Source organism: Hyaena hyaena, unplaced genomic scaffold (genome assembly GCF_003009895.1).
Source record: "Hyaena hyaena isolate Hyena2069 unplaced genomic scaffold, ASM300989v1 scaffold_34, whole genome shotgun sequence".
Taxonomy (NCBI): domain Eukaryota; kingdom Metazoa; phylum Chordata; class Mammalia; order Carnivora; family Hyaenidae; genus Hyaena; species Hyaena hyaena.
This window is the reverse complement of record NW_024080665.1, coordinates 834,174-859,795: the sequence shown is the minus strand read 5'-3', so window position 1 is coordinate 859,795 and position 25,622 is coordinate 834,174. Positions and strand designations below refer to the sequence as shown.

At 36.8% G+C, this 25,622-nt stretch overlaps 1 protein-coding gene across 3 annotated transcripts in view; it reads right to left on the bottom strand.

Annotated features, from left to right (window-relative positions):
• The window catches only part of PPME1 (protein phosphatase methylesterase 1), a 71,627-nt gene that overhangs the window by 31,363 nt on the left and 14,642 nt on the right, over positions 1 to 25,622 (bottom strand). For 2 of the 3 annotated variants that reach the window (XM_039228779.1, XM_039228778.1), the window contains exons 2-3: positions 10,148 to 10,241; positions 9,481 to 9,573 (exon numbers count right to left, since the gene is read on the bottom strand). In XM_039228779.1, the coding sequence (XP_039084710.1) occupies positions 9,481 to 9,573; positions 10,148 to 10,241 (187 nt within the window). Of the gene's footprint in view, positions 1 to 9,480; positions 9,574 to 10,147; positions 10,242 to 23,290; positions 23,342 to 25,622 lie in introns of all 3 variants that reach the window. The other variant, XM_039228780.1, reaches the window with a different exon arrangement.

Here is a 25,622-nt window from a genome sequence, read left to right as displayed (position 1 = left end):
TCCATTGATCTACTGATGGACTCTTAGGTTGCTTCCATGTCTTGACTACTGAAATTATACCGCAATAAACATTAAGGGATGCACATTATCTTTTTGAATTAGTGTTTTCGTTTTCCCTAGGTAAAATACTCAATAGTGGAACTATTGGGTCATGTGTTTTTTCTGTCTTTAATTTTTTGGGGAACCTCCATAGTGTTTTCCACAGTGGCTGTACCAATTTACATCCTCACCAACAGTGCCTGAGGGTTTTCTTTTCTCCAAATCCTAACACTCGTTTCTTGTGTTCTTGATTTTAGTTATTACAACAGCTGTGAGGTGATACCTCATAGTGGCTTATAGTCACATATTCCTGATCATTAGTGATGCTCAGTATCTCTCCATGGGTCTGACTATCCATGTTGACTGGCTATCTGTATGTCTTCATAGAATAATGTCTATTCAGGTCTTCTGCCCATTTTTTAATTGGACTGTTTTTTTGGTTGAGTTGTAGGAATTCTTTATTTATTTCTGGATATTAAAACTTTATTAGATATATCATTTACAAACATCTTTTTCAGTAGGGACAACCATCTTTTTCTTTTGTTGATGGTTTCCTTTGCTTTCCAAAAGCTTTTTATTTTGATGTAGTTCTAGCAGTTTGTTTTTGCTTTTGTTTCCCTTGCCATAGGAGACATACCTAAAAAAACGTTCAGGGGCACCTGGGTGGCTCATTTGGTTAAGCATTTGACTCTTGATTTCAGTTCAGGTCATGATCTCACAGTCATGAGATCGTGCCCCACATTGGGCTCTGTGCTGGGCATGAGCCTGCTTAAGATTCTCTCTCCCTCTGACCTTCCCCACTCCAAAAAAAAAAAAAAAAAAAAGTTGTTATGGCTGATATCAGAGAAATTACTGCCCATGTTCTCTTTTAGGATTTTTATGGTTTCAGATCTCACATTTAAGTCTTTAACCCATTTTGAGATTATTTTTATGTATGGTGTGAGAAAGTAGCCCAGTTTTCCCACCACCATTTATTGAACAGACTGTCTTTCCCCTATTGTATATTCTTGTCCCCTTTATCACAGATTGACTATACATATGAGGTTTATTTGTGGGGTCTCTATGTGTCTTTTTTTTTTTTTTTTTGGGAGAAAGAGAGAGAGAGCAAGTGGGGAGGGGCAGAGAGGGAAGGAGAGAATCCCAAGCAGGCTCCATGCCAGTGCAGAACCCAACACAGGGCTTGATCTCACAACTGTGATATCTCACAACTGTGCAGTGCTTAACTGACTGAGCTACCCAGGCGCCACTCTGTGTGTCTGTTTTTGTGCCAGTACCATACTGTTTTGATTACTACAGTTTTGCAGTACATCTTCAAACCTGGAATTGTGGTACCTCTAGCTTTGTTCATCTTTCTGAGGATTTCTTTGGCTATTTGGTATCTTCTAGAGATCCATACAAATTTTAGTATTATTTGTTCTAGTTTTGTGAAAAATGCTGTTGGTATTTTGATAGTGATTGCACTGAATCTGTAGATTGCTTTGGGTAATATGGATATTTTGACTATATTAATTCTTCCAATCCATAAGCAGGGAATATCTTCCCCATTTGTTTATGTCATCTTCAATTTCTTTCGCTAGTGTTCAATGTTTTTCAGAGTACATGTCTTTCACCTCTTTGGTTAAGTTTATTCATAGGCATTTTATTCTTTTTGGTATTGTTGTAAATGGTGTTGTTTTTAAAATTTCTCTTTTTGTAACTTCACTGTTAGTGAATAGAAATACTACTGATTTCTGGGTATTATGTATCCTGCCACTTTACTGAATTCATTTATTACTTCTAGTAGTTTTTTGGTGGAATCTTTTGATGTATATATCTATATATATATCGATATGTATCTAGATATATATATACACATACTATTACATGTATATATACATATACATATATATGTAATAGTATGTCATCTATAAATAGGGACAGTTTAACTTCTTTACCAATATGGATACCTCTTATTTTTCTTGCCTGATTGCTGTGGCTAGGACTTCTATTACTATGTTGAATAAAAGTGGTGAGAGTGGAATCCTTGTCTTGTTCTTCATCTTAGAGAGAAAGCTCTCAGTTTTTCACCACTGAGTATGATGTTAGCTGTGGGTTGTTCATATATGGTCTTTATTAAGTTGAGGTATGTTCCCTATAACCCCATTTTGTTGAGTTTTTATCATGAATAGATGTTGGTCTTGTCAAATGCTTTCTCTGCATCTATTAAGATGATTATGACTTTTATCCTTTGTTTTGTTGATGTGGTATATGATGTTGAGTAATTTGTGAATGCTGAACCATCCCTGCATCCCAGGAGTAAGTATGACCTATTCTGCTGAATGGTCCTCCTTTTAATATATTGCTGTATGCTGTAAGCTAATATTTTTAGAGAATTTTTGCATCTATGTTAATCAGGGCTGTTGGTCTATAGTTTTTTTGTGACGTCTTTGATTTTGGTATCAAGGTAATGCTGGCCTTGCAGAATATATTTGGAAGCTTTCCTTCCTCATCTTTTTGAAATACTTTGAAAACAGGTACTAACTCTTCTTTGAATGTCTAGTGGAATTCACTTGTAAATCCAATTAGTTTTGGACTTTTATTTTCTGGTAGTTTTTAGATTACTGATACAATTTCATTTTTTTTAAGTTTATTTATTTATTGAGAGAGAGAAAATCCCAAGGAGGCTCCATGCTGTCAACACTGAGCCTGAGATGGGGCTCAAACCCATGAACTATGAGATCATGATATGAGCCAAAATCAAAGTCAGACACTCAAAATCATAGTCAGCTGCCCCTCAATTTTATTTCTTGTAATTGGTCTGTTCAGGTTTTCTATTTCTTCATGGTCCAGTTTTTGAAGACTGCATGTTTCTAGAAATTTATCCATTTCTGCTAGGTTGTCCAGTTTGTTGGCATATAGTTTTTCACAGTATTCTCTTAAGAGTCCTTTGTATTTCTGTGGTATCAGTTGTTACTTCTCTCTCATTGCTGATTTTATCTGTTTGGGTCCTATTTTTTCTTGATGAGTCTGGTTAAGAGTCAATTTTTGTTATCTTTTCAAAGTACCAATTCTTGGTATGACTGATTTTTTTTCTATTATTCTTTTAGTCTCTAGGTCTTTTATATCTGCTTTGATCATTATTATTTCCTTTCTTCTACTCATCTTGAACTTTGTTGGTTCTTCTGTTTTCCAGTTCCTTTAGGTAAAGATTCAATAGTTTATTTGAACTTTTTAATGGTTTCTTGTGACAGGCCTGTATTGCTAGATACTTCTCTATTAGAATTACTTTTGCTGGGGCACCTGAGTGGCTCAGTCGGTTAAGCATCTGACTTTGGCTCAGGTCATGATCTCATGGTTTGTGGATTCGAGCCCCGCATCGGGCTCTGTGCTGACAGCTTGGAGCCTGCTTTGGATTCTGTGTCTCCCTCTCTCTCTCTCCCCTTCCCCCAGTTATACTTTGTCTCTCTCTCTCTCAAAAATAAACATTTAAACAAATTAAAAATGAAAAAAGAACTATGTTTTCTGTGTCCCAGAGGTTTTATGGCTTTTACTTCTTGTGGCTAACTTTAAAAACCCTGCCCCAACATCATATATGAATGTTCTTAAAGTTTGTTTTTTTCTTAATTCCATAGTTTAATCTATTTGGATAGTTATTTCTATTGTATATTAACTTTTGTTTTATACATGGGCTTATTTCTTGATTCCTTCTGCCAATCCCACACTATTGATAGTTTTAGAATATGTTTTCATATCTGAGAGGGCAAGATCCTTCTCCTTTTTAAAATTATCTTGGTCATTACTGGGCATTTATTCTCCTCTGTGTATTTTAGAGTTTGTTGATAAAGTCTCATGAAAAATCCAACTGAGATTTTAACAAGTTTGTCAGATCATACAGGAACATGATTCTGTGAAGTTTAATGTTTTCTCTATAAATGTCTTACACTGTTTTTTTTTTAAAGTAAGGCTTATTCTCAGATATTTTATAGTTTTGTTGCTTTCATGAATAGGATAATTTTTCCTGTGATATTTCCAAATTTAAAAGTGCTAACATTTAGAAAAGGCAGATTTTAAGATATTGACCTTGAAAACTATGGCTTAACTAGTTTGTCAGCTGATTTTCCTTGATTTTTTTTTTTTTTTTTTTTTATTTCTAGGAGAGAGAGAGAGAGAGAGAGAGTGAGCAGGGGAGGGTCAGAGAGAGAGGGAGTCACAGACTGAAACAAGCTCCAGGCTCTGAGCTGGCAGTCAGCACAGAGCCCGACGCGGGGCTCGAACCCACGAACCGCGAGATCATGACCCAAGCAAAAGTCGGACGCTTAACCGACTAAGCCACCCAGGCGCCCCTCCTTGATTTTTTAAAGACAATAATATTTGTAAGTAATGACAATTCTCATCCTTTCCAAATCTTTAAAACTCATTTTTCTTCCTAGTTTTATTGTTTAGCCAGAACTTCCAGTATAATGTTGGAAAAAGTACCCCTGTCTTGTCCCTGACTTTAAATGAAAGTGTCTAATATTTCACCACTAAGTATATTTATATAATTTTCTGGTTTATAAGCTTAATAAAGTTAAGGAAGTTATTCACTTATTCCCAGGTGCCAGGGGTTTGCAACCTAAGTGGGTACTGTATTTGATCAAGTCCTTTTTTTGGTATCAAGTAAAGTAAGAGATTAATTACACTGATAGATTTTCTTTTTCTTTTTTTAATGTTTATTTATTTTGAAAGAGCGAGAGGGAGAGAGAATGAGCGGGAGGGGAAGATAGAGGAATAGAGAGAGAATCCCAAGCAAGCTCCATACTATCAGTACAGACCGCGACATGGGGCTCAGTCTCACACACTGTTAAGGAAGACCATGACCGGGGCGCCTGGGTGGCTTAGTCGGTTGAGCGTCTGACTTTCGCTTAGGTCATGATCTCGCGGTTCGTGGGTTCGGGCCCCGCGTCGGGCTCTGTGCTGACTGCCAGCTCAGAGCCTGGAGCCTGTTTCAGTCTGTGACTCCCTCTCTCTCTGACCCTCCCCTGCTCACGCGCTCTCTCTCTCCTAGAAATAAATAAAACATTAAAAAAAAAAAAAAGAAAGACCATGACCTCAGCTGAAATCAAGAGTTGGACACTTAAGTGACTGAGCCACCCAGGCGCCCCTACACTGATAGATTTTCTTATGTTGAATCATTCTCAGATTCCTATGATAAAACCTAGATGGTTATGGTGTAATATTACTTTACCACACTACTGGATTCAATCTGCTGTTATTTAGGACTTTGCATCTATTTTATAATTGAAATTAAAATTGGCTCATAGTTTTCCTGCATTTTTGTGGCCTAGTTTTAGTATTAGACTGATGCTACATAAATTTGGTAGCTTAAAACAGTACCAGTCTAAGTAGTGTTTCTACATGGTGAAAAAAAGTAATTGAATTTTCTCCTTTTAGGGAGAAATTAACATTCCACAAGATAGCAAATACTTAGAATTGTGTAATAGCAAGAACAGCCCTTTAACTAGACTGCCTGCCTCCATTTGTGTCTCTGGCCCAGTCCACTAGCTAAAGTAATATCGTGACTAACACCCTTCAATAACTTATTGCCTATAACAGTGACAATCAATTAGAAGTATGGAGAGGTGTATCAAAATACTCAACTTCCCAGAACTTTCTAGTCTGGAAATGTTTGTGATTATCTCAAATAAAACATACTTTCCATACCCCCTTGCCAGTTCTGACATCCTGAGATATATTTAATGTGGATATGGATGGGGGAAGTGTTTAAAAACAGGTGTCTACTCTTCCCTGGGACTAAAGGATAAGTCGTACTTCCTGGTATAAAAGGTCCTCCCAAAATTTTGCCCCTGTGATCGCTAGGCACCTCTTCCCCAGCTCCCTATCTTTATACTTTATACTCAAGCTACTTATAATTTCCAAAACACACTTTGTTGTTACAGTCTTCACTGTTTTTGCATTTCTCCCTCCTTGGAACTCTTTCTTTACTAATGCAACTTCTATTCACTCTTCAAAATCTAGGTCCGATGGCTTCTCTCTTATGAAACTTTCCTTATAGTGCCCTCAATCATCACCAGAGTTATTAATTTCCTCCTCCTGTTACTTTTGTATCTTGTACGGATACAAATCATGTAAATTTATCTAAAATTGAGTGCTTGAGTCAAACACTTTATCAAGAGGCTCACATCTTTTATTTATTCTCACAATTTCCCTAGTGACTTAGGTAGTATTATACACATTTACAAACTGAGAAACAAAAGCTTGACAGATTAAGCTGTTTTGAAATTCAAACCCCAATCTGTCTGAGATGAAAGCTTCTTAATTTTTTTGCTGTTATTTGTTTACATATGCCATCTTCAGTTTTCGTATCTTCCCCTCTTAGACTTAAAACATCATATGAACAAGAGGATAGGATGTGTTTAATTCTCCACTGTATCCATACCACCTAATGTTATGCCTGGTACAAAGTAGGGATTCAACAAATTATTTCCTGATTGGTTGATATTATTAAAGAGTGAACTCTCATTTTTCCTTTCTTTCTTTAAAAAGTTTGAGAGAGAAAAAGAACACATGTGCACGCGTGAGTGAGGAAAGGGCAGAGAGAAAGAGAGAGAGAGAGTGGAAGAGAAAGAATCCCAAGCAGGCTCCACTCTATGAGCATGGAGCCTGACATGGGGCTTGATCTCATGAACTGTGAGATCATGACCGGAGCTGAAATCAAGAGATGGACCCTCCAAACCACACACACCATTGATCCTGGCTTCCACCAAGTTAACCCTTCCTTATTTTGTTTTTCTTATGAAGTTTATATGCACAAAAGAGTAGCATTAGAACATTCCTTATTGGGACGGCTGTGTGGCTCAGTTGGTTAAGTGTCTGACTTCAGCTCTGGTCATGTCTCATGGTTCACAGGTTTGAATCCCATTGGGCTCTGTGCTGCCAGCTCAGAGCCTGGAGCCTGCTTTAGATTCTGTGTCTCCCTCTCTCTCTTCTCCTCCCCCACTCATACTCTGTCTCTCTCTCAAAAAATAAACATTAAATAAATTTAGAATGTATTTGTCTTCTAATGCTTTTGCCAACACTAAGAATTAGTTTTGGAAAATATTATCAATTTGATATCTTAAAATGATACTCCTTTGTGAATCATATCCAATTACTAGTGAGGATGAACTTTCTCCTATTTGCTCAAGATAGCTTCTGCAAGGATATATTACCAATACTGACAAAATTGGGACTAGAAATCACATCTTCCAATTCCTACTTCAGTTTTCCTTCCCTTAGTGTCAAAAGCAGTAGCTATTTTGTCTGGAATCTTTTCTAGCCCTATGCAGATCCCTCATCTCTAAGGACTCTGAACACTTAACTAGGTAACATTAGTTCTGCTTTTATACTAGAGTCCTAGGCAGAGCATCAAAAGTTCAAAGAATATAGTGAAACTACTACTGGCTTACATAGGTAATTCTCATCAAAATTTTACAAAATCTTGTGACCTGTTATTTACTGTCCTTGGAATAAAGCTTTCCCTATCCACACATTACTTTTTGTCAAATCTCATATGAGGTAGAGCCTGGAGTCACTATCCCTAGCAAGTTTCAACTTAGTTGTATGAATGTAACATACCAGTTAAGATGGAGCTTCTTTCCTCTCCACAGTCACACATTTCTTTCCTTCCATGTCTCCGTATTAGCTGCCCAGGGACAGTGTACTAGTTTAGAGCAGAGCCAGCCATGTCACAGTACATGAACCATTCCTAGTGGCTCTGACCTTGGTTCAGGGCAACCGGAGTATATTTACTACTACAGCTGTACGTTCAGAATAGGTATGTGATGCTGTTACTTGTTCATTCAAGAAACGTTCCTTGAGCATACAATTATTTGCCAGGCATAAATAAGCCATAATCTAAACCTCCAAAAAAGCTCTCTAGTTGAAGAATGTAAATGATCAAAGCAATTCAATTAAGGATTTGAAATGTGGGTAGTCCAAACTGAGATGTGTTGTAAGTGCCTAAAATACACACTGAATTTCAAAGACAGCATAAAAAAGTAAAGTGAAATATCTCAATAGTAATTTTTAAATTGATTACCTATTAAAATAACACTTTGGGTACAGTGAGTTAAGTAAAATACATATTATAAATAATTTCACCTGTTTCTTTTTACTATTTTATGTCCCTACTAGATTTTAAATTACATATGTGGCAAAAAAAAAAATTACAAAAATGGCTTGCATTTTATTTCTATTAGACAACACAGGTATAGGGAGATGAAAGAGCCTGGCACTTATGGGGAAATCAATAGCTATGTCTTAAGGTAAGAGAAAGGAAGTAGCAAACAAGATAGGAATCAAATCATTTAGTAATTTAGTAACAGATGAGTAAGTGCCGATGTGTTGGGAACTATTCCCAATAATCCTACTGCCAGGAACCAAATGATATGTTCAGGGCCCTCTTAAACTCCATAGCCATCTAGCTCTAGTACATCATTCCCACTTGCTCCCATTTTTTGTCCTTCAGACTCCCAGGTGGTAAGTAAAGGAAGTATGTACATCTGCTTGATATAGTCAAGAAAAGATGACAATTTCATTTTAGATGGAACACTGCTAGTATTTTCCTCAGCAGCATCTCTCCTTGCATAGAGTTAAAAGTATCAGGAAGATCTACAACTGGTCGCATTCACACAGATATATATCCTCTACTCCGGACCAGGGTATCATTAACTAAGTACTGTTTACTTCCCAGGAGCTCACAAGTACCATTAAAATATAAAGCATTATTATAAAAAAGAAGGAAGGAGCACCTGGGCCACTTAGTCAATTAAACATCTGACTCTTGATTTCAGCTCAGGTCATTATCTCACAGTCCATGAGTTCAAGCCACTGAACTTCTACACTGACAGTGTAGAGCCTGCTTGGGATTCTCTGTCTCCCTCTCTCTCTGCCCCTGGCCTGCTCTCTCTCTCAAAATAAATAAATAAACATAAAAAAAATTTATTTTTTTAACATAAAAAAATTTTAAATAATAAAAAAGAAAAATCTTCCAAATATTTATGGAATATCTCTATGTGTAAAATGCTACACTAGGCTCTATGAAGGAGACAAATAAAGGATAGACATTATCTCTATCTAAAATACCTGAGTAGATCATTTCTGCTTATCTATTTTAAGTTATTTAGATACCCCTACATATGATCAGGGACAAATTCCATCTCCCTTATCCCAATGCAATATATACAGAACATTTTATAAAATATTTGAAGAATTCGTGTAGTAAAGCTCATCCCGGGTAAGAACTTTAAAGAACAGGTGATCTTGGGCTTACCATGACAAATATTTAGAATCAACTCATAACCCTAACCTTCTTATATATTAAGCTATATGAGTGAGCATAGAATAAAGAGTTAGGTTAGTCAAATTCATCCAGGAGTAAACAATCATTGTGATAACATTAACTTCTATCAACTACTTACTCACCGTGAATACAGCCCAGGAAAGGGCAGAATGGCCTCCTCCATGCAGAAGGAGTAGGACAGGACCCTCTGAACCACTCTTGTAAACTCGAAAAGTGTATGAATAGTTAAAGATAACATATCTAAGCATTTCCTCTCTGAAGTTTTTGATTATTTAATCATAATAATATTGACTAGAAAACCTGGGCAGTACCACACTCTATGCAAAGCTGCAGACTTGCAAACTTAAGAGACACTTAAATAGAAGCTTCTGAAACACCAAACCTGTTTCTGAAGCATGGAGCCAGTAGGACCACTTTTTAAATGCGCAAATGAAAAAAAAGATTCCCTTTGCCCTAATGAGGACCTAGTCTCTGATTTTTGGACACCAAACTCATTCAACTCACTTGATTCATGAAACCTTCCCCTTGACCTTTAAGAGATACATCAGTTTCAGGAATTTAATTCTTAATCCTTTCCCCATGCATTAGACAATTTAATCTATGTAAGACACTGGCACCAACTTACAGGTTGAATTCCATGCTGTACAAAGAACAGGTGAGGAATAAAAATGAAATAAACAACAGAAATAAAGAAACTTTTAGAAACTTTACACTTCTAAAGAACACTTTAGAAACTTCTTAGACAACATTATAGGCTTGCTAAATAATAAGTCATTTTGTAAAGGATATATCCTTGCCAGTTTCATTCTCTACTTCTACATCTTCCATGGACTCAAAGTACTGACTCCAAGAAACAGGGGAAAAGTCTCGCTTTCTTCCAGGGCTAAGGAAAAAAAGGAGAGAGAGTTCAAGTAAAAAATAGTTATGCATGAAAAGATAAAACCTTGATCAATAAATGCTAAATATAAATTTGAAATGAAAACTGCAGGCAGGGATATTTTCTCTTAAAGAATGAGGAATTTTCATACAAAGGGCGTCATATTAAAAATATGTTTTTAAAAGTTCAAGTATAGATTTAAGAGTAAAAATGTTGGGATTTTAGAAAATTCATTAGCATTTTTTAATTACAAATATAATCTGTGTAAATATGCCACAAAACCTGCTAGTTCTCCTTCCTTGTTTTTTAAATTTTTTTAATGTTATTTATTTTTCAAAGAGAGAGAGAGAGAGAGAGAGAGAGAATGTGAGCGGGGGATGGGCAGAGAGAGAAGGAGACACAGAATCCAAAGCAGGCTCCAGGCTCCAAGCTGTCAGCACAGAGCCTGATGTGGGGCTCAAACCCATGAACTGTGAGATCATGACCTGAGCCAAAATCAGATGCTCAACCAACTGAGCCACCCAGACACCCCTTTCTTTCCTTGTTCTTAGTTATAGGCTCATGCCTATCCTCTCAAGCCACTCGAATATCATTCCTGCTATAATCATTTTTAAAAAAATTTATTTATTTTGAGATGGGGGGAGGGGCAGGGAGAGATGGATAGAGAATCCCAAGCAGGTTCTGCACTGTCAGCACAGAGCCCAACGTGGGGCTTAAACTCACAAACCTGTGAAATCATGACTTGAGCTGAAAACAAGAGGGGCGCCTGGGTGGCTTAGTCGGTTAAGCGTCCGACTTTCGCTTAGGTCATGATCTCGCGGTTCGTGGGTTCGAGCCCTGCGTCGGGCTCTGTGCTGACTGCCAGCTCAGAGCCTGGAGCCTGTTTCAGTCTGTGACTCCCTCTCTCTCTGACCCTCCCCTGCTCATGCTCTCTCTCTCTCTCTCTCTTAGAAATAAATAAAAAAATATATAAAAAAAAATAAAAAAAAAAATAAAAAAAGAAAACAAGAGTCAGATGCTTAACTAACTGAGCCACCCAGGCACCCCCTCTGCTATAATCATTTTTGATCACCATTCCTTGTTTATACCTTTAATCTCTCATATTATTTCATATTTTTTCATCATTTCCCAACTAATCAATATACAACCTTCATAAAAGGCAAACTGGCATATGATACCTTTAACTTTTAGAAATTTATCCAAAGATATGCTAATTCAAAAGTGAAATGACTTATCTATTCAATTGTTTTCAATAGAGAAAAACTAGAAACAATTTAAATATCCATCTACAGGTGATAGATTAAAATAAGTTGTGGTACACAGAGAAATAACATTCATTTATGAAAAGATGGAAGCAATTATATGCTGATAACATTCTTCATATATGGATAAGATACACTGTTAAGTATACAAACACAATGCGTTTTACCATTTGGGTTATAATGGGAAGTATGTACATATATAACCTCTGGAAGAATGATGATATATACTGATATATTCTGGGAAGGAACTATAACTGGAAGATAAGAGGGACAATTTTCAATGTATACCTTTTTAATTTTTAGATCACAAATTATTTTTAAAAATAAATTACTTTAAAACAAAATAAAACAAAAATAACCAATAAATATCCATTTACAACCTATGTCTTTAACCTTAGATGAGACATAAAGGAACCCTGAGTCTTACCCTATTACCACACCTATTCTTCTTAGTAATGGAGGGAATTCAGAATTCTATCAGCAATAAAAACATTACCTCCTGCCAAGTATTTTTCTATATATGCCATGGAAGCGAATGCAGAACATATACAAAGTATAATACAAAACCCCTCTGAAAGACTAAAATTAGTACAAAAGCACTCTAGGTTGACTTTAATACTGGAATCACAATGGAGCAACTACACAGTTAGGCATTCTTTCAACAGTCAAACATTTATTGAACATCTACACTCTTCTTGAGTAGTTCTTGATCTATGTAATAATAATTACCAAAGGAGCTTTTAAAAATAGTGATGCTTGGGTTTCACTTCTGAAATTGATTCAAATGGCTTGACATGTGGCCTAGGCACTAATTTTTTTTTTTTTTATTTTAGAGAGTGAGAGAGAGAGTGCACATGGGGTAGGGGCAGCAGGAGAAGGAGAGAGAATCCCAAGTAAGGTCCACACTCAGCACAGAGCCTAAGGTGGGGCTCAATCTCTCAACCCTGGGATCATGACCTGAGCTGAAATCAAGAGTTGGGACACTCAATCAACTAAGCTACCAGGTGCCCCTGCATTGATAATTTTTAAAGATCCCCAAGTTGAGAGAGGGGTATAGGAATAAAAAGGTAGAGTAAATGATTTGGAATGACAGAAGAGTTCAAATTCCTCATAGTTCCTACCATTTTCCTATAATTCCCTGAAAATCCCTAACAATTAGAGTATGGGTTTGGGCAAATTCAAATTATTTAAATTCTTTTTGCATTGGATTATAGTGACTGAATAAAATACATATCTTTTTCAAAAAAATCTAATACATCTGGGATTTAGTAGTTGTTCAGAAAACGGGTAAAATCCTAACTTCTGATAGAAAAACTGCCTCTGTAGAAGTAAACTCCACCTTTAGATTTATTTTTTTCTGGTTTGCTGGTTGTACTTGAATTCCTACTGGAAAACTAAAAGTAGAACTCTTAATTCTACTGACTCATCAGTCACTCACAAATCCACCTACATATATACTAATTTGAGTATAACAACCACACATGGTATGTCAAACATGTTATAATTGATTTTAAGGATCTATACATGAATTTTTATGTCTGGACTCAGGGTATCATCACAGTAATAGTATCTAACATTTACTGTGCCACAACAGTGAGTCACTCTGCCAAGCAATTTACAGGCATGATTCCATTTAATCCTCACAAAACTTCTTTATTTTTATCCCCATTTCACAGATGACAGATTGAGAGATAGAAAGTAACTTGCCCAAGGTTATACAACTAAGTGGCAGTGACAGGATTTAAATCCAGTTCCATCACTCTTAAAAGTCTCTGCTCTTTTACCCCAAAGCTATACTAATTCTCAGATCCTTTTTTTCTCTCTCATTCTTTCATTTATCTTTTGAAAAGCAGTAAGACTTTAGAGTACATTAGCAGAAGTTTCCTTTTTAGAGTCTTTGCCAAAGCCACAGAAACTTTCCAAGTTGGCCAGGCACCAGAAAAGATTACCCGTTAAAGAAAAATTACTTTGTATAAACAGAAATTATTCCTATGAGAACACCTTCCACTTCTAATTCCCTTCATTAAAAAAAAATAATAATAAAGTTCTAAGGACTTCCCAATTTACCAACATATGAGTAATTCCCATCTGGTTAAAGAGCCAATAATCTATACCACCAAAGGTTGTTCCTAATACTCCCACAGAGACTATCCTGGCATACTCTTTTGAAATTCATTTGAACACAAAATTGTTTATATATTCTATGAGTTCAGGTAATTTTGCGAGCAATGTTAGACAGGAAGTAGATAGCGAGGATCTCACATCAATCTTTATATTCTAGTCAGAAACAATACTCTATGTAAAGGATGTAGTTTTCGTTTATAAAAATAGTTTGTGGCACTAAAACAGACACTCAGATCAATGGAACAGAACAGAGAACCCAGAAATGGTCCCACAAACATATGGCTAACTAATCTTTGACAAAGCAGGAAAGAATATCCAACAGAATAAAGACAGTCTCTTCAGCAAGTGGTGCTAGGAAAACTGAACAGCAACATGCAGAATAATGATCCTGGACCACTTTCTTATACCATACACAAAAATAAACTCAAAATGGATGAAAGACCTAAACATGAACAGGAAACCATCAAAATCCTAGAGGAGAAAGCAGGCAAAAACCTCTTTGTCCTGGCCACAGCAACTTCTTACTCAATATATCTCCGGAGGCAAGGGAAACAAAAGCAAAAATGAACTCTTGTGACTTCATCAAAATAAAGCTTCTGCACAGTGAAGGAAACAGTCAGCAAAACTAAAAGGCAACTGATGGGATGGGAAAAGATATTTTCAAATGACATATCAGATAAAGGGTTGGTACCCAAAATCTATAAAGAACTTACCAAACTCAACACCCAAAAAACAAATGATCCAGTGAAGAAATGGGCAAAAGACCTGAACAGACACTTCTCCAAAGAAGACATCCATATGGCCAACTGACACATGAAAAAATGCTCAATGTCACTCATCATCAGGGAAATACAAATCAAAACCATAATGAGATACCACCTCACACCTGTCAGAATGGCTAATATTAACACCTCAGGCAACAACAGATGCTGGTGAGGATGAGAAAGACGATCTCTTGCGCTGCTAGTGGGAATGCAAACTGGTACAGCCACTCTGGAAAATATTGTGAAGGTTCCTCAAAAAATTAACACTAGAACTACCCTACGACCTAGCAATTGCACTACTGGGAATTTATCCAAGGGATACAGGTATGCTGTTTCAAAGGGGCACATGCACCGTAATGTTTATAGCAGCACTATCAATAATAGCCAAAGTATGGAAAGAGCCCAAATGTCCACTGGTGGATGAATGGATAAAGAAGATGTGGTGTATATATATATATATATATATATATATATACACACACACACACACATACACACACACACACACAATGGAGCATTATTTGGCAATCAAAAAGAATGAAATCTTGCCATTTGCAAATACGTGGATGGAACTAGAGGGTATTAGGCTAAGCAAAAGTAGTCAGTCCGAGAAAGACAAATATCATATGACTTCATTCATATGAGGACTTTAAAATACAAAACAGATGAACATAAGGGAAGGGAAGCAAAAACAGTACAAACAGGGAGGGGGACAAAACATGAGACTCTTAAATATAGAGAGCAAACAGAGGGTTGCTTGAGGGGTTAAGGGAGGAGGGATGGGCTAAATGGGTAAGGGGCATTAAGGAATCTACTCCTGAAATCATTGTTGCACTATATGCTAACTAACTTGGATGTAAAGTAAAAAATAAATAAAAAATAAAAATAGTTTGCTTTTTATTCTTTTAAGCCTACTTTATAGTCATTACAGCCTATGTAGGCTCTTTTTGGTTAAAATTTTTTAAATAATTACTGACTTTCTTTCTCCAAGTTGCCGTAATAGAAGAATTTTGAAGTAATGAAAAGAATTTTAAAAAGCAGAAGGTTAATTTATACTTTAAAAATGAGGATTTATTCACTAGAATCTATGATATATATTAGGATGGAATTGAGGTGGGGTGATGGGCGATACTGGGATAATTATAAAACTAGTGACACAATGCCACTGCTCTCAAGAAACTAATGTTAAATATATAAACATCTAACATAATGTAGATTTAAGTGCCCTAAGAGGTATAGCTTAAGTGCTGTGAATGTTTAAAGGAGGGAATAAAGATTACTTAAAAAAATTACTTTTAGCTTGGGAAATAAAAAGAGGCTTCAAAGAAAAAGTAATATTTAAGCTATTAAGGCACTGAAGGACAGAATTTGGACTGATAGAAATAGAGAAGGATATGGAAGACAACTCAGGCAGAAAGAAGGACACCAATAAGAACCCAGTATAGTGCCTGCCTGTCATAGCGAGCACTTTGATAAAGGACAAACTAAAAAAATAGATAACTGCAACACAGTGGAAATAAGTAAAACAGCTTTGAAAAACTTAAAGGAACTGATACAACTAAGAGCAGATCATGAAGAAAAAATGACACTAGATATAATATAGTGGGGAATTTATTTCTTTTTCTGTTATTTTTGTGTTAGCACTGGTCTCAAAAGCCTGATAGAGTTTCAATGGTTCAGATTAAAGTATTTTAGAAAGAACAATGTGGTAAAAGATACAAGATGAATTTGATTCTGTAAAAAAAAAAAAAAAAAAATATATATATATATATATATTGCTGCAATAACCTGGTTAGAAGATGGAAGTCTAGACTGGCTATGGAATTAAAAAGGAGGAAAACATAGAAAGACTTTTAAAAAAGGCAATGAACAGATCTCAGAAAGGTTCAGGATATCGAAGATGACTGGTAGTAGAACCCAAGTCAATTCTGAAGTTTTGAACTAACAGTGAGATGAATTAAGTCCAACAATTTGTAAATAAAAATCTACACTGGGAGGTAAATGTACACAGATTTTTTTGTGTCAGAATAAAGTTTATTTCAAACCCAACACAATAAGTGTATAATTTCCTTCCAACTCTTGCTACCAGAGGAAAGAGTTTGGCAGACACAGAAAAAAATGGTACAGTGGGAGACACAAAGGAAATACAGTTTCTGCCTAAATGATGTGAATCAAATGTGTTTGTAGATTCTTTGTTATGGTCAAACTCCATTCAGAGGCTTTATGAACCCTCACTCCAGAAACCAGTGTACATACATATACTCTGCACACAAATGCACTGCCTTCAAGAAACTGATGTATGAATCCTAAAATAAGAACTCTGGGCCTATACTTTGACCACAGCAACCTATTTCCAGGAGAAAGACAAAAAATTTAAAAAGAAAGAAAATTATGAGAAAATACTACATTCTTTTTTCTTTTTTAAATGTTTATTTCTTTTTAAGACAGAGACAGAGTGTGAGGGGGGAAGAGCAGAGTGCAAAGCAGGCTCCAGGCTCTGAGCCATCAGCAAAGAGCCCAACATGGAACCAGAACTCATGAGCCATGAGATGATGACCTGAGCCGAAGTTGAACGCTTAACTGACTGAGGCAGCCACCTAGGTGCCCTGAGGAAATACTACATTCTTAATATTTCCTAAACCTAAATAAGTTTTCCATTTGCTACACGCTAAAAGTTTGTTTTAACCCAGTTCTGCCTTTATTAATTGTGTGACCTTGGCCAAGTCACTTAACTTCTCCATGCCTGAGTTTCTTCATGTGAGACAGGGTTATAACACCAGCTTTAGAGGGGTTGTAATGAGGATTAAAGTAGCCTTCTCCCTTGGTTACTCTCAAATTAGCCTGTTCTATTTTTATCATAGGACTAATCATTTCCCAAAATTAGTTCTTGTATTTGTTATTATCCTAATCATTCCACCTAATTTGCTACTAATGTGAGATCCAGGAGAGCAAGAACGTTCTCCCTTTGTTCACCAATGTACTCTTGGTAATAATGTACATTGATTATCTGTTGATAGTAAAAAATGAGCTAATGTGCATAAAGCACTTAGCTTGGTGCCAAATTATTTATTATTATTATTACTATTATTATCATCATCATCATCCTCATCACCACCATGAAGTTAATAAACTGAAGCCTCCTCACTGAATTCTAATGAGGTTTCCAGTAAAGGGAAATGGAACACTGTGGTACAAGCATGAGAACAGACACATAGATAGATCAAACAGAATTGAGAGTCCAGAAATAAACTCTTAACAATTACAGTCTGTAGATTTTCAACAAAAGGACCAAGACAATTCAGTGGGGAAAAAAACAGTCTTGCCAATAAATGGTGTTCGGACGACTGGATATTCATATATCTTATGAATCTGAACCCCTCCCTCAAAACCACACACATACTTAAATCACAGTGGATCATAAACCTAAATGTAAGAGCAACAACTATAAAACTCTAAGAAAACACAGGAGTAAATTTTCATGACCTTGGAACAACAAAAGTAAAAATAAAAGATTTAGGAGTTGGACTTTGTCAAAATTAAAATTTTTCATCAAAACTATACACAGGTTTGGTCCAGGTTGAAAATGGCAGTGGTGGCTGGGTCCGGAGTTTCTGGGCTGTTAGGTCAATCCAGGACACAGCTGGGGTGGTCCATGCTGAGAGTCATCCATGGCCAAGGAGGGCTCAGCTTGAAGGTGGAAGGCCCTCACCTACTTGTAGCACTCCCTAGTGTGGCAGTGAGCATGCTGAACATCTTCTGGAAGTTCTGATTTTGTATCCTGGGACTTTGCTGAATTCATCCATCAGTTCTGGCAATTTTTTAGAGTATTTTCTACATATAGTATCATATCATGTGCAAATAGTGAAAGTTTGACTTCTTCCTTGCCAATTTGGAAGGAATTTTTTGTTGTTGTTGTCTGATTTTGGAGGCTAGGACTTCCAGTACTATGTTAAATAACAATGGTGAGTGGACATCCCTTGTCTTGTTCCTGACCATACAGGAGAAGCTCTTAGGTTTTCCCCATTGAGGATATTAGCTGTGGGTCATTTGTAAAAGGCCTTTATGATGCTGAGGTATGCTCAGTCTAAAGGTACTATGATAAGGGTTTTTATCAAGAATAGACACTATATTTTGTCAAACACTTTTTCATATAGCTCTTACCCTTTCTTTTATTAATGTGGTATATCACGTTGATTGATTTGAAAATATTGAACCACCCTTGCAGCCCAGGAATAAATCCCAGTTGGTCCTGGTGAGTAATTCTTTTAATGTACTGTTGGATTCTATTTGCTAGTATCTTAGTGAGAATTTTGCATCGATGTTCATCAGGGATACTAGCCTGTGATTCTTCTTTTTAGTGAGGTCCTTGTCTGGTTTTGGAATCAAGATCATGTTGGCCTCGTAGAACGAGTTTGGAGGTTTTCTTTCTATTTCTATTTTTAGGAACAGTTTGAGAAGAATAGGTATTAACTCTTCTTCAAATATTTGGTAGAATTCCTCTAGGAAGCCATAAAAGACCTCGAATAGCCAAAGCAATCTTGAAAAAGAGAAGCAAAGCGGGAGGCATCACAATTCTGGACTTCAAGCTGTAGTCATCCAGACAGCATGGTGCTGGCACAAAAAGAGGCACATAGATCAATGGGACAGAACAGTGAACCCAGAAATGGACCCACAACTATATAATTAACTAATCTTCAACAAAACAGGAAAGAATACCCAACGGAAAAAAGTCTCTTCAACAAATGGTACTGTGAAAACTGGTGCTTCTGCAACATGCAGAAGAATGAAAACTGGACTACTTTCTTACACCCTACACAAAAATAAATGAAAAAATGGATGAAAGACCTAAATATGAGACAGGAAACCATCAAAATCCTAGAAGAGAGCATAGGCAGCAACCTCTCTGACACTGGGCAAAGCAAATTCTTACTAGATATTTCTCCTAAGGCAAGGCAAAGAAAAGCAAAAATGAATGACTGGAGCCTTATCAAGATAAAAAGCTTCTGCACAGAGAAGAAGATAATAAACAAAACTAAAAGGCAACCAATGGGATGGGAGAAGACATTTGTAAATGGCATATCTGATAAAGGGTTAGTATCCAAAATCTATAAAGAACTTATCAGACTCAATACCCAAAAAACAAATAACCCAGTTAAGAAATGGACAGAAGACATGAATAGACATTTTTTCCAAAGACATACAGAAGGCTAACAGACACATGGAAAAGACGCTCAATATCACTCATCATCACAGAACTACAAATCAAAACTTCAATGAGATATCACCTGTCAGAATGGCTAAAATTAACAACACAGAAAATAAAATGCTTGCAAGGATGCAAAGAAGGAGGAACCCTCTTACAGTGCTGGTGGAAACGTAAACTGGTGCAGCCACTCTGGAAAACAGTATTGAGATTCCTCAAATAGTTAAAAATAGAACTACCTTATGACCCAGCAATTGCACTACTAGGTATTTTCCCAAAGGATGCAAAAAAACTGCACCCTGATGTTTACAGCAGGATTATCAACAACAGCCAAATTATGGAAAGAACCCAAATGTCCATTGACTGATGAATGGATAAAGAAACATACACAATGATACTCAGCCATCAAAAACAATGAAATCTTGCCATTTGTAACACTATGGATAGAGCTAGAGTGTATTATGTATGCTAAGCGAAACAAGTCAGTCATAGAAAGACAAATACCATATGATTTCATTCATATGTGAAATTTAAGAAACAAAACAGATGCACATAAAGAAGGGGGGGCAGATGGGGCGCCTGGGTGGCTTAGTCGGTTAAGCGTCCGACTTTTGCTTGGGTCATGATCTCGCGGTTCGTGGGTTCGAGCCTCGCGTCGGGCTCTGTGCTGACTGCCAGCTCAGAGCCTGGAGCCTGTTTCAGTCTGTGACTCCCTCTCTCTCTGACCCTTCCCTGCTCACGCTGTCTCTCTCTCTCTCTCCTAGAAATAAATAAAACATTTAAAAAAAAAAAAAAAAGAAGGGGGGGCAGAAAGAAAGAGGTCAGCAAACCATGAGACTCTCTATAGAGAACAAAAACTGAGGTTTGATGGAGGGGAGGTGGGCAGAGGACAGGCTAAATCGGTGATGGGTATTAAGGAGGGCACTTGTGATAAGCACTGCGTGTTACATGTAAGTGATGAATCACTACATTCTACTCCTGAAACCAATATTATACTATATATTAAACAACTAGAATGTAATTAAAAACTTGAAACAAACAAAAGAATGGAAGGGAGAAGAGAGACAGAAAGAAAAAAAAATTCTGATGAAGCTATAACCACAGACAGTTCTCAAATGGACTTTGGCTTAATTTATACCACTTATATATTCTAAGAAGTTTCAAGATGAGAATTTAAAGTGGACCTAGGGGCACCTGTGTGGCTCAGTCAGTTGAGCATCCAACTCTTGATTTCAGTTCAGGTCATGGTCCCAGGGTCATGGAATTGAGACCTGCATCGGGCTCTGTGATGAGAACATGGAGCCTGCTTAGGATTCTCTCTCCCTCTCTCTCAGATTCTTCTCTGTGTGTGTGTGAGCTCTCTCTCTCTCTCAAAATAAACAAACACTGGGGCACCTGGGTAGCTCAGTTGGTTAAGCGTCTGACTTTGGCTCAGGTCATGATCTCATAGTTCATGAGTTGGAACCCCACATCAGTTTCTGTGCTGACAGCTCAGAGCCTGGAGCCTGCTTTGGATTTTGTGTTTCCATCTGTCTCTGCCCCTCCCCTGCTCGCACTCTGTCTCTGTTTCTCTCAAAAATAAACAAACATTAAAAAAAATAAACACTGAAAAAAAATTAAAGGAGACAAAGATTTTGTAGGCAAATACTAGCCAGAGAAATTTTAGGTTATTGTTTCTCAAAATTTAAGACATTTTTCCATCGTCTAAGTAAGGTACTACTGTTGAGATTTTTTTACTAAGAATCTTTTTATCCCCCATATTTCTAAATTTTAATCTCAAACTAGAATAAGGTACTTTCAAGAAGATTCCTTAAATTTTATCTTTTTTTGAATTTATATCTACGATTCATATTTTCCTTCTCAACAGTTATTTCTTTTTCTCTTTTTTTAGGTTCTCCTCCCTCCACCTTATTTATTTTTTTTAAAGAGCATCCTATTCTTGTTTCACAGATGCCATATCATCTCCTGTCTCTCTGGCAAGTTGAAGATTTTCTTTTGTTCCATACATTATTGTTTCATTTTCTTATTTTGTTTTGGTATCTACTTTTTGTGTTAGAAGCTTTCCCTGGATGTCTGGTGATTCTAGGAGAGAGCAGGGCTTGCTAACTATTGAATCTGACTATACAGTTAACAATTAGACTCCTAGCCTTTTAAACAGGGGATTCTTCCTCCAAATATCAGTATCTGCATATCTTTTCTTTTTGGCCAGTCATTTCTCCAGAGAAAAATCCTCCAATCTCCTTCCTGAGAACATAAGACTAGCTATTAGCCTTCTGGAAAAAGATCTGAATAGTCTCTTTCATTCACTCATTCAACAAACATTTGTTGCATACCTACAAGATACTGTTTTAGGTATTTGGAATATCTCGGTGAACAAAACCCCCTACTCTTGGGGTTTACACTCCAGTGAAGGCAACATAAGTAAAGATTTGTCAAGTAACAGTAAGTGTCATGGAGAAAAATCAAGTCAGGAAAGAGAGGATAATAAATGCCAGGTTGGAAAAACTAGTTTTAAATCACATGGTTAGGGAAGGCACCTTTAAGCAAAGACCTAAACGTGAGGGAGTAAGCCATGCATATGCCTAGAAGAGAGAAATGTGTACCTTCACTACCTTCACTTAACCCCTGTTTTCATCCTGTTACTTTACTTTTGTGGCCTTATGCCTAGCATCTCTGAGTCCAAAGACACTCTGGTTCAATTTCTCTAGAAGTTAACTGTCACACTGAGGGAAAGGAGATCTTGGAGTTTAATGGTGCTTTGTACAGATTTTCAATCAATCCTCCTGTTTTAGCCCCCTTTCAGAGGTACTTAGCACCTATAAGTCCTGAGCCTTTATGGGGTTATGATATGTATTAGCTTGTACTTTCATTCTTCTTCTATGGGTAGTTTTCAGTTTGCTCTTCTCTGTTAGTTAATATTCAACCTGCTATCTTCCTAAACTTTGGTAGCCTATCTTCTATTTGTCCTTTGTTATTATTCCTTTTTCCAAATTACTCTACCATAACTTAATGGGGTTTGATAAGAGAACAGAGGCAAACAAATAAATTAATTTCTATAATTCTCTGGAGTAGCTATTCCTATTTCACAAATGAGAAAACTAAAGCCAAGGGAGATTAAATAACTCATCCAAGACACAGAAAGTACCTGGGCTAGAATCTTATTCTCAGGGTTACTTCCTTATGAGTTTTCAATACTACCCTCAAAATAATATTACGTTCTCCACTCTTGAAATCACCCAAGCTAGCGATGAGTAAGCAGAAATCTCCAGGAAAAGGTGAAAGAGGATTGGTTCCTGCTATAGGGGTAGTGATTGGCAGAAGACCCTAGTACAAGCCCGCCTACCAGGGAGACGAAAGAGAAAGTCAAGGTTTACAAAGGTAGGTAGCGATGGGAGGGAGCAGGAAGGTGCAGTGAGAAGGAAGAATCAAAGACAGCTCTCAAGTTTCTCTGATGCCAAAGTACACAGAAGGGCATTTTAAAGAGCTCTAAGTTACTAAATAATGATTTGCCATGTGATTGAAAATCTAAGATCCTATTCCTATTAGTTTTCTTTGTTGGCCATTGGAGAATGTTGTTAATTGGGCATCACAGAATCCAAAAATGAAAATAGTAGCATTTACCACAATGTCCTGCATTAGATAGGACAGGATACTTATGGCCCAATAGTTGATGTGGTTTCAAGCAAATGAATGAAAGCTTACCTCATTTAAAACCACTTTCAGATAAGATATTTACTCCATGGAACTTCCAACCTGCTGAGTCAGATCACACAAAAATTTGGTTCATTTTAAATTGATGGATAAAGACAGACTGCTGCAGCACTGAAAGAACTGTAATCCTACACCTCTGATAATAAAGAATTCTGCTTTACTTAGATTTAGAAAAATTTAGAAATTTTATTTCTACCACTTACCCAACCTAATTAATAACTTATTTTTCCCAAAGCCTACAAGTAATGAGAAAAAAAGATATGGCAACTTTACTACAATGATGTGGCCTCAAACATCACTGAGATATCAGTAATAAAACCAAGAAAGCAGATGGAATACAAAGCATTTTGATGTTTTACTAATTGTAACTATTTACTCTTATAATCAATGTTTGTAGCTGTACTCAAGGATCAGAACTTACGTAAAGTATTCTGCTTTGACAATACTACCACAGGAAGCAAGCAAGCAGGCTTGGAGTCAGAGTTTAAAAGCCAATAAAATCCATATAGAAGACTCTAATAAAGTATATAGTTACAGGGCACCTGGGTGGCTTAGTCAGTTGAGCATCTGATTCTTGATTTCGGCTCAGGTCATGATCCCAGAGTTAGGGGATCAAGCCCTATGTTGGGCTCCGTGCTGAGCATAGAGCCAGCTTGACAATCTCCCTCTCTTTCTCTCTCTCACTGCCCTGCTCATGTGCACTCTTTCTCTAAAAAACAAAAACAAAAAACTATACAATTCAGAACCAAATGCCATATAACCCTTCTCAGACTCAACTGAACGCCATGATGATGTAGAATATAAGATATATTTCATAGGATATTTCATTTTAAACATACTTAGGACAAGGATTCTAGAGCCTGCAACTAATTTAATTCCAATCCAATTAAAGAGACATTTGAGTATGTTTAGGGGAGGCCCTGATGCACACTCCCTGGGCATTTGGGGAAATCAGCATGCCAAAAGTTCCCATTGATAAAATAAAAAAATAAAAACTTGGTTCTTGGCCTCAAAAAGCTGATGCCTAAGGAGAAATAAGTAAACAGTCACTGTGTACTGCAGCTATGGCAAAAATAAGCCTAGAGTACCATGAAACTTCATAGAAGGGACTTCTAATCCTGTTTGGGTCACTTCTGGGAATGAAATCAGATCAGGGAACGATTCATAAAGATGACGTCTGGTGTACAGATTTTCTTAAATGCTATACAGATTTGAAGTACTACTATCCTTAGTAAATATGACCTGGAATGGGAAGGTAATTCCTCTAATTACCAAATGAAAGATTATAATTTCCCCATATTCAGTGAGAAATAAGTTAGTATAGAGATGTTGCAACTTAGAAATGGGTTTATATTCCAAAGGTTTGTAAAGTAGGTTGTTGGGAAAACTGAACCACATTTTCCCTAATTAACATTACTGTGAAATATTGGTAGATTCTCTAGGTAGTTATATCCTCAAGACTACTTAGCCAGAATATGATAAAATGCTATTTGTGATGAACTTCACCTAGTAACAATGTAGTTCAAGTGATTAACATAGAAAACTGACTAATATCTTGAACCATGGTTCTTATACTTAAGGAAAAGCTGTTTAAAGGGATAAGAAGGATTAAATGAAACAAACTGCTCATGTGTTTGTGCTAGGCACTTTATAAGCATCCTCACAATAACCTGAGCTATACTTTCTTAACAGAATAAAATAGACAAATACAAATATGAAACCACAGAAGGATATAAATAGGGCACAAATTCATTTTTGCATATTGTTAATAATTACAGTTTTTAAATCTCATTTCTAGGGGCCCCTGGGTGGCTCAGTTAAGTGTCCAACTTCAGCTCAGGCCATGATTTCACAGTTCATGGTTTGAGCCAAATGTCAGGCTCTGCGCTAACAGCTCAGAGCCGGAAGTGTGCTTCAGATTCTGTGTCTCCCTCTCCTTCTCTATCCCTCCCCTGCTTGTGCTCTTTCTCTCAAAAATAAACTTTAAAAAAATAAAATCTCATTTTTTTAAAAAAATATTTTTTATTTATTTCTAGGAGAGAGAGAGAGACAGCGTGAGCAGGGGAGGGTCAGAGAGAGAGGGAGATACAGACTCTGAAATAGGCTCCAGGCTCTGAGCTGGCAGTCAGCACAGAGCCCGATGCGGGGCTCGAACCCACGAACCGTGAGATCATGACCTAAGCGAAAGTCAGACACTTAACTGACTAAGCCACCCAGGCGCCCCTAAAATCTCATTTTTTTTTTTTTTTACAAATAGTTTATTGTCAAATTAGTTTCTACATAACACTCAGTGCTCATCCCCAAAGTGCCCTCCTCCATGCCC